Here is a 12,527-nt window from a genome sequence, read left to right as displayed (position 1 = left end):
CAGAGAGGAGACTGTGTGAAGCAGAGGGACCAAACTGTGCAAAGGTCCTGAGGTGGAAAAGCAGTTTGGAGGGTTCCTTGAACAGCCAAATTGTTGTATGAGAGGGAAAGATCAGGACAGGGATAGTTAGGGGCCATATCATGCAGGGCTTTAACTTCTCTGTGCCTCAGTTTCCTCACCTGTAACCTGTAAAACTGGGCTAATATCAACTTTATAGGGTTCTTGTAAAGGATTAAATGAAGTAGTGTGTAAAGTGCTTAGAAAAATAAAAAATATCTGATATGTGAAACACGCTAAGTGTGTAGAGTGAGTGAGAATTTTATTCCAAACACGGTGGGAAAGTTTGGGACAGTTTACGGCAGAGGAGTGTAACCTAATGTCCGCTAATGCTGCTAGGTTGGGCTTGAGGTGGTGATTTCCTCCCTTCTTCCAGACCTGAGAGTATAATGGGTTTTTTTGGTGAAATTACCAATCCTCTTCCCCCCAAATACCATGTTATTTCCATTAATCAAGATGTATGTTTTATTTCCCAAACATTTACAAGATTCCTTCTTCAAATATTTAAATATACAGGGTACTTAAATATACAGACTATACATAAATAAGATTTTGTAAGCTTCTGATTTATCCCCCTCTTGAAATATAGCCAAATATTTGTGCATAGTTTGTGCATAAATTTCTCTGGATTACATTTGGGGATATATGTGAGATGACACTGAGCTGCTGTGCCTCTTGAACTTTATGTAAGTAAAACATAGAGCATGCCTTTCCAAAGGTCTGTTTGTGGAAGAGGAAAATCTTAGAGGATTAAAACGATGGCTTTTTAAAAAATCAGACCTGCTGCAGAAACAGATCTTTTCGCTCAAATTAATAAATGATCCCTTAGGAGGAAGAAAAGCTGCAGACACAAAGGAGAGTTACCATTTCTATAGAAATCTACTCCATACAAAAGAAGCTGCCCTCATATTTGCATTTTGCTCACAGTATCCTGAAAATGCAAACCATCAGCTTAAAACGCAGTTCCCCTGTTCATTCTCTGGCAGCAGCTCTGGCATGGGCATCAAGAGACTTGGCACTTTTGCCTATGACAGTAAGGACATCCCAGGGGCTATGGGGTGAGCTGAGGTCATTGTTGCAGCACAAGGCTTTGGCCCACACAGGACTCAGCTGTTGACAGGAAAAAATATGAATATAGAATTGTTTTTCCACGGGGAGATAATGAATCCCCTGGCCAATATAATCTCACAAAACAGCCTTTTCCTCATTGCCACCAAAAAAAAGCATCTTAGTGGAGTTTCTGCATTAACTATTAGCATTACAGGAGATTTGAAATATAAGGTTTCCCAAAAGATATACATCTTTCTTTTTGTCAAGAATGACCTAGAAAGGAGAGCAGCCTCCTGGAATTCTGCTGCCGGTGACGGTAGGAGATACTAGAATGCAAGAGGTAGAGCTGCCCAATAGGTCCCTTGTCCAGGGTTTGTGCAAAGAAGCTGGTATTCCATTTAGCTCCTGGCAGATTAATTCACTTAACAAATCTTCATGATGCCCCTCTGCTTGGCCATGCAATGTCCAGAGGCTGGGCATTGTAGCAGTGACAGAGGCAGGAGGGAGCCTTGCCTCCTGCAGCTTCATCTTTGAGGGAAAATAGACAGGAAGTAGGTGGGTTGAGCAATCCCATGTTCAGAGACCTGAGGGGCAGGCTGCTAACTAAGCAGAGCCCATCTTGGGAGGAGGAGCTGGGGTCTGGGAATGCCTCCCAGAAGAGGTGACCTTGAAACTGAGGCCCTCAACGCAAGCAAGAGAAGGGCAGAAATGGAAAAGCGTTCTAGGTGGAAGGAGAACCTTGTGAAGGGCCTGTGAGTTTTTGTTTTTTAAGGTTTATTTATTTTAGAGGAAGAGAGAGCACATGAGTGGAGGGAAGGATAGGGAGAGAATCCTGAAGCAGACTCCCTGCTGAGTGGAGCCCTGTGTGGGGCTCAATCCCAGGACCCAGAGATCATGACTTGAGCCAAAATCAGGAGTTGGCTGCTTAGCTGACTGAGCCACCCAGGCGCCCCCTGTGTGTTTTTGTTTTTATTTCTTTCTCCCCCTTCTCCTCTTCCTTACCCAGAAAACTCAAGGATGCCCAGGCTGGAGAATATGTGCAGCATTATCCAATTTACATTAACTTTTAAAACAGACACCAATATAACTGGATTTTGCATGGATACATATACATTTATATAAAAGTATTTTGAATGGCACAGAAGGAAACCCACTAAATTTATGACAATGGTTGCTTCTGAGAAAGAAGAGGAAGACAGGGCCTGGGATGGGGACAACAAACTTCATTTTTTCTGAAAATTTGTATTTATTTTATCAAAGGAGACTCTAAAAATGTCTTAACAAAATGTTAACAATAATTAATTCCAGATGGCTGGTAGCCAGGTGTTTATTATTCTCTCTATATATAATCTTAACAAAGAAAAATCGAGTACAGACTATAGATTCGTCAAGTGGAGGGGTCAACTTTGGAGAATATGCTTTACAAAGTCCTTTAGAATGACCATCCAGGGGACGCCTGGGTGGCTTAGTGGTTGAACATCTGCCTTTGGCTCAGGGCTTGATCCTGGGGTCCTGGGATCGAATTCTGCATCCTAGGGAAGCCTAGGGCTTCCCGTAGTTAGCTTGCTTCTCCATCTGCCTATGTCTCTGTCTCTCTCTGCGTGTCTCTCATGAATAAAGAAATAAAATCTTTTTTAAAAAAATGACCGTCCAGGAACTCTAAGCAAAGTTCACATCACAGGGCACCAGGAAATCTTGATTGCTCACATGAAAATGAAGAACAACAACAACAACAACAAAAACAAGAAAAAAAAAAAAGAAAATGAAGAACAGTTGTGTTTTTGTGACAGGGCTCCCTGCAGCATGCATCTCACCTGCAGTAGATTGCTCTTTGGCCTTCAGTGCAAGATGGCATTTGTTTTTCATTACAGTAGACTCACAACTGATAGAGATCTCTGCATCCTTCCTTCAAAAGAGTTTTTGCCCGGGGATGTTGTTGGGATCAACATGTGTTCAAAATCTCAATGATATAACCTTGTTTCTGTTGCTGAACGTATGTTGACTTATCCCATTGGAAACGAGCATCTACCTTGACCGCAGAAAGGAATCAACAGAACTTTCTTAGTGCCAAATACATACATACTATTTGAGATTTCTGTCCTTACCCAGCTTAGATTCCATGGTCCTTCATCATGATCACTCCTCTGCCTATGTCCTCAACTCTCTTGGCCCCCTTTTTCTCCATAGTCCTTGCTTGGCACACTGTATGCCACTCTCCCAGTCTCTCACTCCCTGCTGCTTCAATCTAACCCTCCATCTGCCCTGCACCTCCACCTAGGGAAGGGGGGGCGGCGGGGGCTGCACATGGCTGGGGAGAACTACAACCATGCAGAGAGGCCTCACTTTGTTTTACCTCAAGCAGGCCCTCAGCACTCCTGACACCTGCTATACTCCCTTAATCCGTTTACACACCTCTCCTCTGTTTTCAGACTCCTGATAGCTCGTCTCACATGCATGTTTGCTGCTGCTGACCTTGCTTTCATCTGTAGGGTACTACAGCCCGACCTGCCCCAGCCTTCCCTCCTCTCACTAGGCAGAGTGGTCCAGGCTCCTTGCTGTGTGTTTTTGTTTTCTCTTTCTCCCTCTTCTCCTCTTCCTTACCCAGAAACTCAAGGATGCCCAGGCTGGAGAATATGTGCAGCATATCTCCATTCCAACCCCCCCCCCATCTGTGCCTTAGAGCAAATCTTCCCAATGACATTTCTCCAGCAACAATCCCTGTCTCCTACTTTATCAGTTTTGCCCTCTCTGTGGAATTATTCCAATTGTCATGCAAATGAGCCTTAATATAGTCCATTTTAACTATCTTGCCTTGGCCCCCTGCCCCCCTTTCTAGCCACCCACATATTACTCTGTTCATCTTTCCAACAAAACTTGAAAAATTTGTCCCTGTTCATTACCACCAATTCTTCTCACCCATTATCTCTTGATCCTTCTCTTGTCAGGCTTTATCCCTGCTACTCCACTAAAACAACTTTGTCAGAGTCACCAGTGACTCTGTGGCTGTTTCTCACAACTGACTCAGCTGACTAGTGCTGCCTCCTGAACACACTCCTTTCACTGGGCTTCTGGGTACCACGCCCTTCTGATTGCTTCCTACTTTCTGACTCAGTCTTTGTCTTGGTTTGACCTTCTCTGGAAGACCTGAGGACATCAGAGTGCCCCAGGGGTCAATCCTTCTGCTTCCCTTTTTCACTCACTCTGTGGGGTGGAAGAGTCTCAGAGCTCTGAATTACCCTCCACACAGTTTATCTACACATTTACACAGTCACTCTTCACGCAAGGACAATCCACATTAAATCTATAGTTTAGGATATTTTTTTGGCTGGAAAATTTTCAGTGATTGATAGATTGCTTATATTTAAGATTACAGATGTAGGATCACATTTTTGTAATTTTCTGATCATAGGCTAACTAGAGATTGCATGCAAAAAAAAAAAAAAATTACAATAAAAAAACCCAGAGGAGTTCTACAAGAGGTATCTATCTCAGTAAGAATGTTTAGAAATTAAATAGCATTTTCTGCTATCAGCTTCATAGACTGTGTGGTTTAGGAACTTCTAATATTCACACTCTTTAAGATAAGCTCTTCACAATTAGGATAAAGCCATGACAAAGACAAAATATCCTTTTGAGACTACCGTACTACAGTTTTTGCCATGGGGTGTGTATGTCTTTGATGCAAAAGGCAAATAGCACTGAAACACTTCAGTTTGTCACAGAAAAAAAAAAAACAACTATGGCACTGAACTCATCAATACAGGAAGCTGTATTTATGTTAAAGCATCTGTTGACCCGTCAGTATGAGATAATTCCTTAAAATGAATATAAACCAACCACTTTTGGTAGTGATGGATTTGTTTGGTCTTTTAAATCACTGACTTTTGTTATCTGTAAAAAGAAATTCTTATACCATTCAGTGAGGGATCTCATCTAGTTGAAAAGGTAAAACAAATCTGATTGAGACTTTATGACCAAATACTTGGATGGATAAATTAAAAGATGGTGGGAACTGGAAAAGAAATGGGGCTTTTGTTAGAATCTTGCCAATGCTTTTCTAGCCATTTTTTCTATCCATTCAGGGAACAAGGAGGGAAGCATGGTAAGAATTATACGGAGGAAATTATGGCTTAGTGTTGAGATAAACTTCCCAGGAATAAGATTGTGTACCCTAATGAACTGTGGGATTTGTCTAAAGACAATAAATAATTAGGAATTCATTATGGTAGAAAACCCTTTTCTGAGTTCAGATTTGAGGGAAGAAAAGCATCATCTTGCATATTAATACTTTTATCTGCTCACTTTAGTAATTGGCTAGATGTGAAGACTTCAGTTATTGTTTTCATGACATGGTTTTCCAATTGGTGCTTTTCTTTACAGGTTCCCGAGGGGAAAGTAGTAGTTCTTAATTTCCGATTCATAGATCTTGAGAGTGACAACCTGTGCCGATATGACTTTGTGGATGTGTACAATGGTCACACCAATGGCCAGCGTATTGGGCGCTTTTGTGGCACGTTCCGGCCCGGAGCCCTTGTGTCCAGTGGTAACAAGATGATGGTGCAGATGATTTCCGATGCCAACACAGCTGGGAATGGCTTCATGGCCATGTTCTCTGCTGCTGAACCAAACGAAAGAGGTACTGTTTCCACATAATGACAGTCAGGCAATAATAATGCCTCATGGTTATTGGATGCCTACTGTGTGTTAGGCTCTGTCCTAGGCACTTTAGATGTGTTTATTCCTTTAACCTAAAGTTTAAGAGCATTTCTTCTCAAATGGAGCTAATAAATGCCACCAAACCACCAAGAGACCATTAAAAAAAGTCTCTTTTTTTTAAAAGCCCATGTGATTCTTATCAAAATTCAAATATAGAAATTTCTGGAGTAAAAATGTGAAGCTTCCATACACACATATACACATACAAATATAGAAATATACCCCTTCACTCCATTCTAGCCCCATCTTAGAGCCATGGCTGATGTTTCCCATTTTTATGTACACTCATGTATATACTTCTGCAGTAGCTTTTTAAAAATATAAGTGGTATCATACATTCATATTGTTTCACAACTTTTTTTTTCCACTTAAAACTATGTATTGGGGTGTTTCCATGTCAGTACCTAAGAGCACCTATGGGTAGAAGCCTCTACCCTGAAGAGATAACTGCAGTGGGCAAGATCTGTTAAATTTGGAGCTTTTGCTTGAGGGCATTTCCTAATCTGCTCTTGCTTTGGGCTGTTGCACAGCATTATGGTTTGAGATGTCAAAGGACAGGATCTGGGGCTGACACAACTGCCAAGATGTTTGGGAGGAAATCTTGGCCAGGAGCTACCAAGGAATTGAGGCACAAAATATATGTATAAAATCCATCTCGATCTTTGGCTGACAGCCAAACTCATATGCAGAGGAGAGTCCAGTTGGCCTGGCATAAGAGTATCAGCTGAAAGATGAAAGTGAACAGAGATTACAGCTGCTGCCCACTACCAGGGAGATCGACTTTGAACTTGGGTCTAGTGAAATGCCTGCTAGAATAAAAATCATTTTTCATAGGAAGATAATAGAATCTAGATTCTCTATAATGTATCATTCATAATATCCAGTATCCAGTCATGTGATAAAACCAAAAAAGTGTATCTGTATTCAAGAAAAAAAGCAGTCAATAACAACAAATCTCAAGATAACTCAGATGTGGCAGTTAGCAGACAAGCACTTCAAAGGAGCTATTATAAATACGTTTAAGGACTTAAAGGGAAATGATGTATATAGTAAGGAAACAGATTGAGAATTTCAGAAGAGAAACAGAACTATAAAACTATAAATGAAAAGAAGAATAAAAAGTAATCCTAGAACTGAAAGTTATAGAGTCTGAAATTTAAAAATTTACCTGGTGGGCTTCCAAGCAGATTGGAGATGGTAAAAGAGTCAATGGATCTGAACAGAAATGACCCAATCTGAAGAACCAGGATGAGAAAGATTTAAAAAAAAAAAGAGCCCAAGAGACCAGTAAGGCAACATCAAGTGGTCTAACACGTGTCATTTGTGTTCCAGAAGAGAGGGATAGTAGTACAGGAAAAATGTCTGAAGAAATAATGCCTTGAAGCTATCCAGATTTAGTGAACAACATTAATTTAGAGAGCCAAGATCAACAAACCCCAAACAGGATAATAAATAAAAATAAAGCCACACTGACAAATGTCAAAATTACAAAATCTAAATATAAAGAGAAAAAAAAATCAGTTTGATGAAAATCAAATCACATACAAGGAAACAATGGTATGAAGGATGGCTTTCTTTTAATTAGAAACAGTGGAGGCCAGAAGGCAGTAGAACAGCATTCTTGAAGTGCAGAGTAAAACCGTCAACACAGAATTCTATAGCCAGTCTTCAAAAATAAAAGTGAAATGAAGACATTTGTTGCATCACAAGAAATATTGAAGGAACTTCCTCAAGTTGAAAGGAAATGGCCCCACAGGTTAACACAAAGTTAGTGGAAGGACTGGAGGCCCCTGGAAATGGTAATATAAAAGACCATGTATTATTTTCTGTTCTTTTAATTTCTTTTTTTTTTTTTTAATTTTTATTTATTTATGATAGTCACAGAGAGAGAAAGAGAGAGAGGCAGAGACATAGGCAGAGGGAGAAGCAGGCTCCATGCACCGGGAGCCCGATGTGGGATTCGATCCCGGGTCTCCAGGATCGCGCCCTGGGCCAAAGGCAGGCGTCAAACCGCTGCGCCACCCAGGGATCCCTGTTCTTTTAATTTCTTTACATGTATCTATTCAAAACAACAAAAAAACCTTTAACACTGTATTGTGGAATGTATGATATAATATATATGACAATAATAGAACAAAGGCATAGATAAAAGAAAGGTAAATGGAACTTTACTATTGTAGACACACACCCACACCCACCCACCCACCCACACACACATATACAACACATGGAGAAATACTGTATTAATTCTAAGCAGATTGTGATAAATTAAAGATGCACATTGTAATCCCTAGAGTACCCATTAAAAATGCAAGAGTTAGAGCTAAAAGCCAAAAGGTTAAAATAGAATACTAAAATTTTTCAACTAACGCCAAGAAGGCAGGAAAGAACAGATGGAACAAGAGAAAGGTGAGACAAATGGAGCAAACTAGCAAATGGTGCACTAAATCCAAGCCTATCAATAAATACATTTATTGCCAAGGATTAAATACTCAGTTAGAAAACAGAGATTATTAGAACAGTTTAAAATGCAAGGCCTAACTGTATGTTGTCCACAAGAAAGCACTCAAAAAACAAAGACAAACTAGGTTGATGTAAAAAGATGGAAAAATATGTACCATGTAAACATTATTAAAATTAAAACTAATAAAGATCCCAATAAATATGAAAATAGGCAAACACTTGAACGGACTCTTCACAAAGGAAGACACATGACTGATTAATAGGTACATGAAAATTGCTCAGTATCATTAGTTAACAAGGGAATGCAAACTAAAACCACATTGAGGTGCCATTACAGACCCACCAGATTGGCTAAACCAATTGACACCATGAAATGCTGGTGAGGATGTGATGTAACAAGCGTGCTCATACCTGGAGAGGTACGAAGTGCTACAACCTTGAGGGGAAAATCATTAGTAGTTTCTTCTGAAGTTAAACACCTACATCTACTCTTGGTCAGGAATTGCTTTCCTGGGGATTTGTGCAGGAAAAATGAAAACGCATGTCCCCAAAAGAGATTTGTACAAAACTGTTGACAGCAGCTTCATTCACAATAGCCCAAACTGGAAACACCCACATGAAATATCAACAGAAGAAAAAGTAGACAAATTGTGTTCCCACACGCTGGAATCACTCCGCAGCGTAAAAGAACAAACTACCAGTGCACATAGCAACAAGAATGCACCTCAGATGTTGTGCTAACAGGCAAGGGAAGCCAGACGCAGAAGAGTCCACAATATGCACAATACATATTCCATTTATATGAAGGTCTAGAATAAAACTAATCTAAGGCGAAGTTTTTCAGAAAAGTGGTGTGGAGAGTCAGCAGACTGAGAAGGGATACAGGAATTTGGTGGTGGAAAAAAAAAAAGGAATTTGGTGGGAAATGGATTCTGTGTGGTCATGGGAGTGTGATTTACATGAGTAGATTAATTTTTCAAATTAGCACAGCTAAGATTTGTACATTCCACAGTACATGACTTTACCTCCCTGAAATCTGTAAAACAACAATAAGAATAATAATAAAGCAGGTGGTAGGGATTGGATAGTGGTATTAATAAAAAGAAAAGTAGAATGATAATAATGTTGAAATCAGGTGACGCATACATAGAAGCTCATTATATTAGTCTGTTTACTTTGTATATGCTTAAAATTTTCCATGAATAAAAAGTTTTAGAAATTATACAACCTTGATTTTTATAATGTATTTTTCTTAGGGATGCCTTTTTTTTTTTTAAATTTATTTATTTATGATAGTCATACAGAGAGAAAGAGAGAGAGGCAGAGACACAGGCAGAGGGAGAAGCAGGCTCCATGCACCGGGAGCCTGATGTGGGATTTGATCCCGGGTCTCCAGGATCGCGCCCTGGGCCAAAGGCAGGCGCCAAACCGCTGCGCCACCCAGGGATCCCGGGATGCCTTTTAAGAATGATTATCTTTTGTGTCAAAGAAATCTTTAATTTAGAATACATTAGTTCCAATTCAGTTTTTCTCTGTTAGTTAAATTCAAATAAAATTAAATTTAGAACTTTGTATTAAAATTTCACTCTAACGTTATTCCTATTGACCTCTCAGTATATATGCAGGGAGATGTCTGAGATGATGTTTCTCAAATATTAATTGTGGTTAGTTTTAGGTGGTTGGATTTGGGGCAATTTTTTTCCTTCTTGATCCTTTTCTCTATTGCTGAAAATTTATAAATGTTTTTACAAACAAAAATTATTCTTAAAAAAATTATTCTTAAAAATTATTAAAGATGTATAGCATATAAAGTTTTCTGATAATGAGTGTTTTCTATGCCAACTAATTCAAATTTTGTCCTTGGGCATGTATTTTAATCCTATTAATAAATACTTCTGCCTTGAGGGTTCTTAAAATCTGTGTAATTTGGTGAGCTAGCATGATTTCTGAATGAGTTCATGCCCAAATGTTTTGTCTTTACTTGAAAGAAAGAAAGAAAGAAAGAAAGAAAGAAAGAAAGAAAGAAAGAAAGAAAGAAAGAAGAGAGAGAAAGAAGAGAAGCCCTGATTTCACTCCTATGCTCTTTTGTGCTGATATGATATGTCAAGTAACAGAAATATCATTCTGTGTGGTGGGGGGTTGGGAGGGAGTAGAAAACTGTGTAACTGTACTTTAAGAAACAATTTAAGAGCTTCTGTCATTGCCTTTATTTACTGTATTATTACCACTATTCCAAATTCCCAGTCTCCTTATGGTTGCATTGCCATAACTTGTATCAGCATATAAACTTGGATTTTTTTTCCATGCTTAAAAATTTCAGGGGATCAGTATTGTGGAGGACGCCTTGAAAGACCTTCCGGCTCTTTTAAAACCCCCAACTGGCCAGACCGTGATTACCCTGCAGGAGTCACTTGTGTGTGGCACATTGTAGCCCCCAAGAATCAGGTAAGATTCCCTAAAAATATGAAGAAAGCATGCGTATGTGAATTGCGTAGACGGTGTGAGGGGCCCATCGTGCAATAGCTCAGCATGCAGGGTGGGGCAGACCCTGCTGGACGTAGGTATCTCTTCATACAAAGACACAGATTGAAATTGCTTTTGCACTGTTTGACTTGCAAAGTCTTGCATTGAATTTCCTATTATATAAATACAAGTTTTCAAATTTCAATACGCATAGTAAGGAAATCCCTGTGAGATTGCTTGATCCTGTGGAAGATGTTATAAACAGCAGTGACCAAGTGTGGGAGGGTAAGAATCCCCAAGTAAGATGTATGTTTCAGGTAACCATTTGTTCACTAAGCAAATGCATTGTGACAGCCTCACCTGGACGGAGCCAATGCAGGCACAGAGGAGTCTTTTCAGTTGTTACTTAACATAAAATTTGCATAGGTTCCCCCCAGAATAACTTTATTCATTGTTCTGAAACAGTCAACAGAGAAGGTCCAGGTTTCCAGTGCTTATTAGTTTGTGGTTATTTGAAATTTTACCATTCCTAGGAACCACTTTCAAATATTGCTTGTAGGACAAAACTTGGCACAGGAGTAGACCAAGTCCACTTTGTGGACTTTGGAAAATAACTTTTAAAAAATTATTATTGTTATGAACACTACAGACTTTAATTAAACACTGGATGATGAACATTACAATATGGTTTAAAAAAAACTTTTCTAGGGCACCTGAGTGGCTCAGTTGGTTAAGCGACTCACTCTTGATTTTGGCTCAGATCATGATCCTCAGGGTCCTCCCCACTTGCCAGCGGGGAGTCTGCTTCTCTCCCTCTGCCCCCCCTCCATTTTATGTGCAGACACGCTCTTTCTCTCTTTCTCTGGCTCGAATACCATGCAAGTTAGTGATTTAAACACACACACACACACACACACACACACACACACACACTTTGATCATAATCCCCAAATCCAGTTTTATTTTTAAGAATAAAAATACAGTTGTTTACTTAATGATGAAAGATTCTATAAATTTATTGAACTTTTAATAGTTTAAAATAACACTTAAAAATCACATATTTGGGGGCACCTGGGTTGGGGGCATCTGGGTGGCTCAGTGGTTGAGTGTCTGCCTTTGGCTCAGGTCATGATCCCAGGGTCTTGCAGGCTCCCCACAGGGAGCCTGCTTCTTCCTCTGCCTATGTCCCTGCCTCTCTCTATGTCTCTCACGAATAAATAAATACAATCTTTTTTAAAAATCACATTTTTCAACATTTAAGCCATTATGTATTTCTTGAGATTGTATTGGCCATTTTTCTCTCTGTGACATTTGTAAATGTATTAGCCTAAATAATTTCAGTTTAATTATTCTTGCAGATTACAGTTCACCATCTTTTTTCTATTGTTCATCTCTTTGATTATTTAAATTGGGGTTTCATTTTGCTAATGTGATTTTTGGCTTCAGCCAAGTGAATTTTTAATCATTGTTGTAGTGCTTGAAATCCCTGGAAGCACTGTCAAAAAAGAAGAATATAATGGGAAAATTAAGTCCTAAGTAATTTCTATGCAAATCTATGCGTGTTTCCTTCTGTTAAAGACTTACCTCTTTTTTTTTTTAATCGTAGCTTTTCCCTTTATTCTCCTATTTATTTACTTTTTTAAAAATCTTCTCTCCAGAAGTTTGTTACGTGACTTATTTCTAAGTAGGGAATGTTTAGCCAGTTTTTTAATAATCTAGAAAGCATTTTATTACTAACTGGTGAGAAGTTATTGGACGCAAAGAGGAAATATGTTAAT

At 39.2% G+C, this 12,527-nt stretch overlaps 1 protein-coding gene across 1 annotated transcript in view; it reads left to right on the top strand.

Annotated features, from left to right (window-relative positions):
- The window catches only part of PCOLCE2 (procollagen C-endopeptidase enhancer 2), a 64,828-nt gene that overhangs the window by 30,610 nt on the left and 21,691 nt on the right, over nt 1–12,527 (top strand). Inside the window, exons 3-4 of the mRNA XM_041734077.1 lie at nt 5,488–5,743; nt 10,607–10,731. Coding sequence (XP_041590011.1) covers nt 5,488–5,743; nt 10,607–10,731 — 381 coding nt within the window. The remainder of the gene's footprint in view (nt 1–5,487; nt 5,744–10,606; nt 10,732–12,527) is intronic.

Source organism: Vulpes lagopus, chromosome 19 (genome assembly GCF_018345385.1).
Source record: "Vulpes lagopus strain Blue_001 chromosome 19, ASM1834538v1, whole genome shotgun sequence".
In the NCBI taxonomy this organism is placed as follows: domain Eukaryota; kingdom Metazoa; phylum Chordata; class Mammalia; order Carnivora; family Canidae; genus Vulpes; species Vulpes lagopus.
Note: the sequence above shows the minus strand (reverse complement) of the source record. Positions and strands in the feature narration are given on the sequence as shown.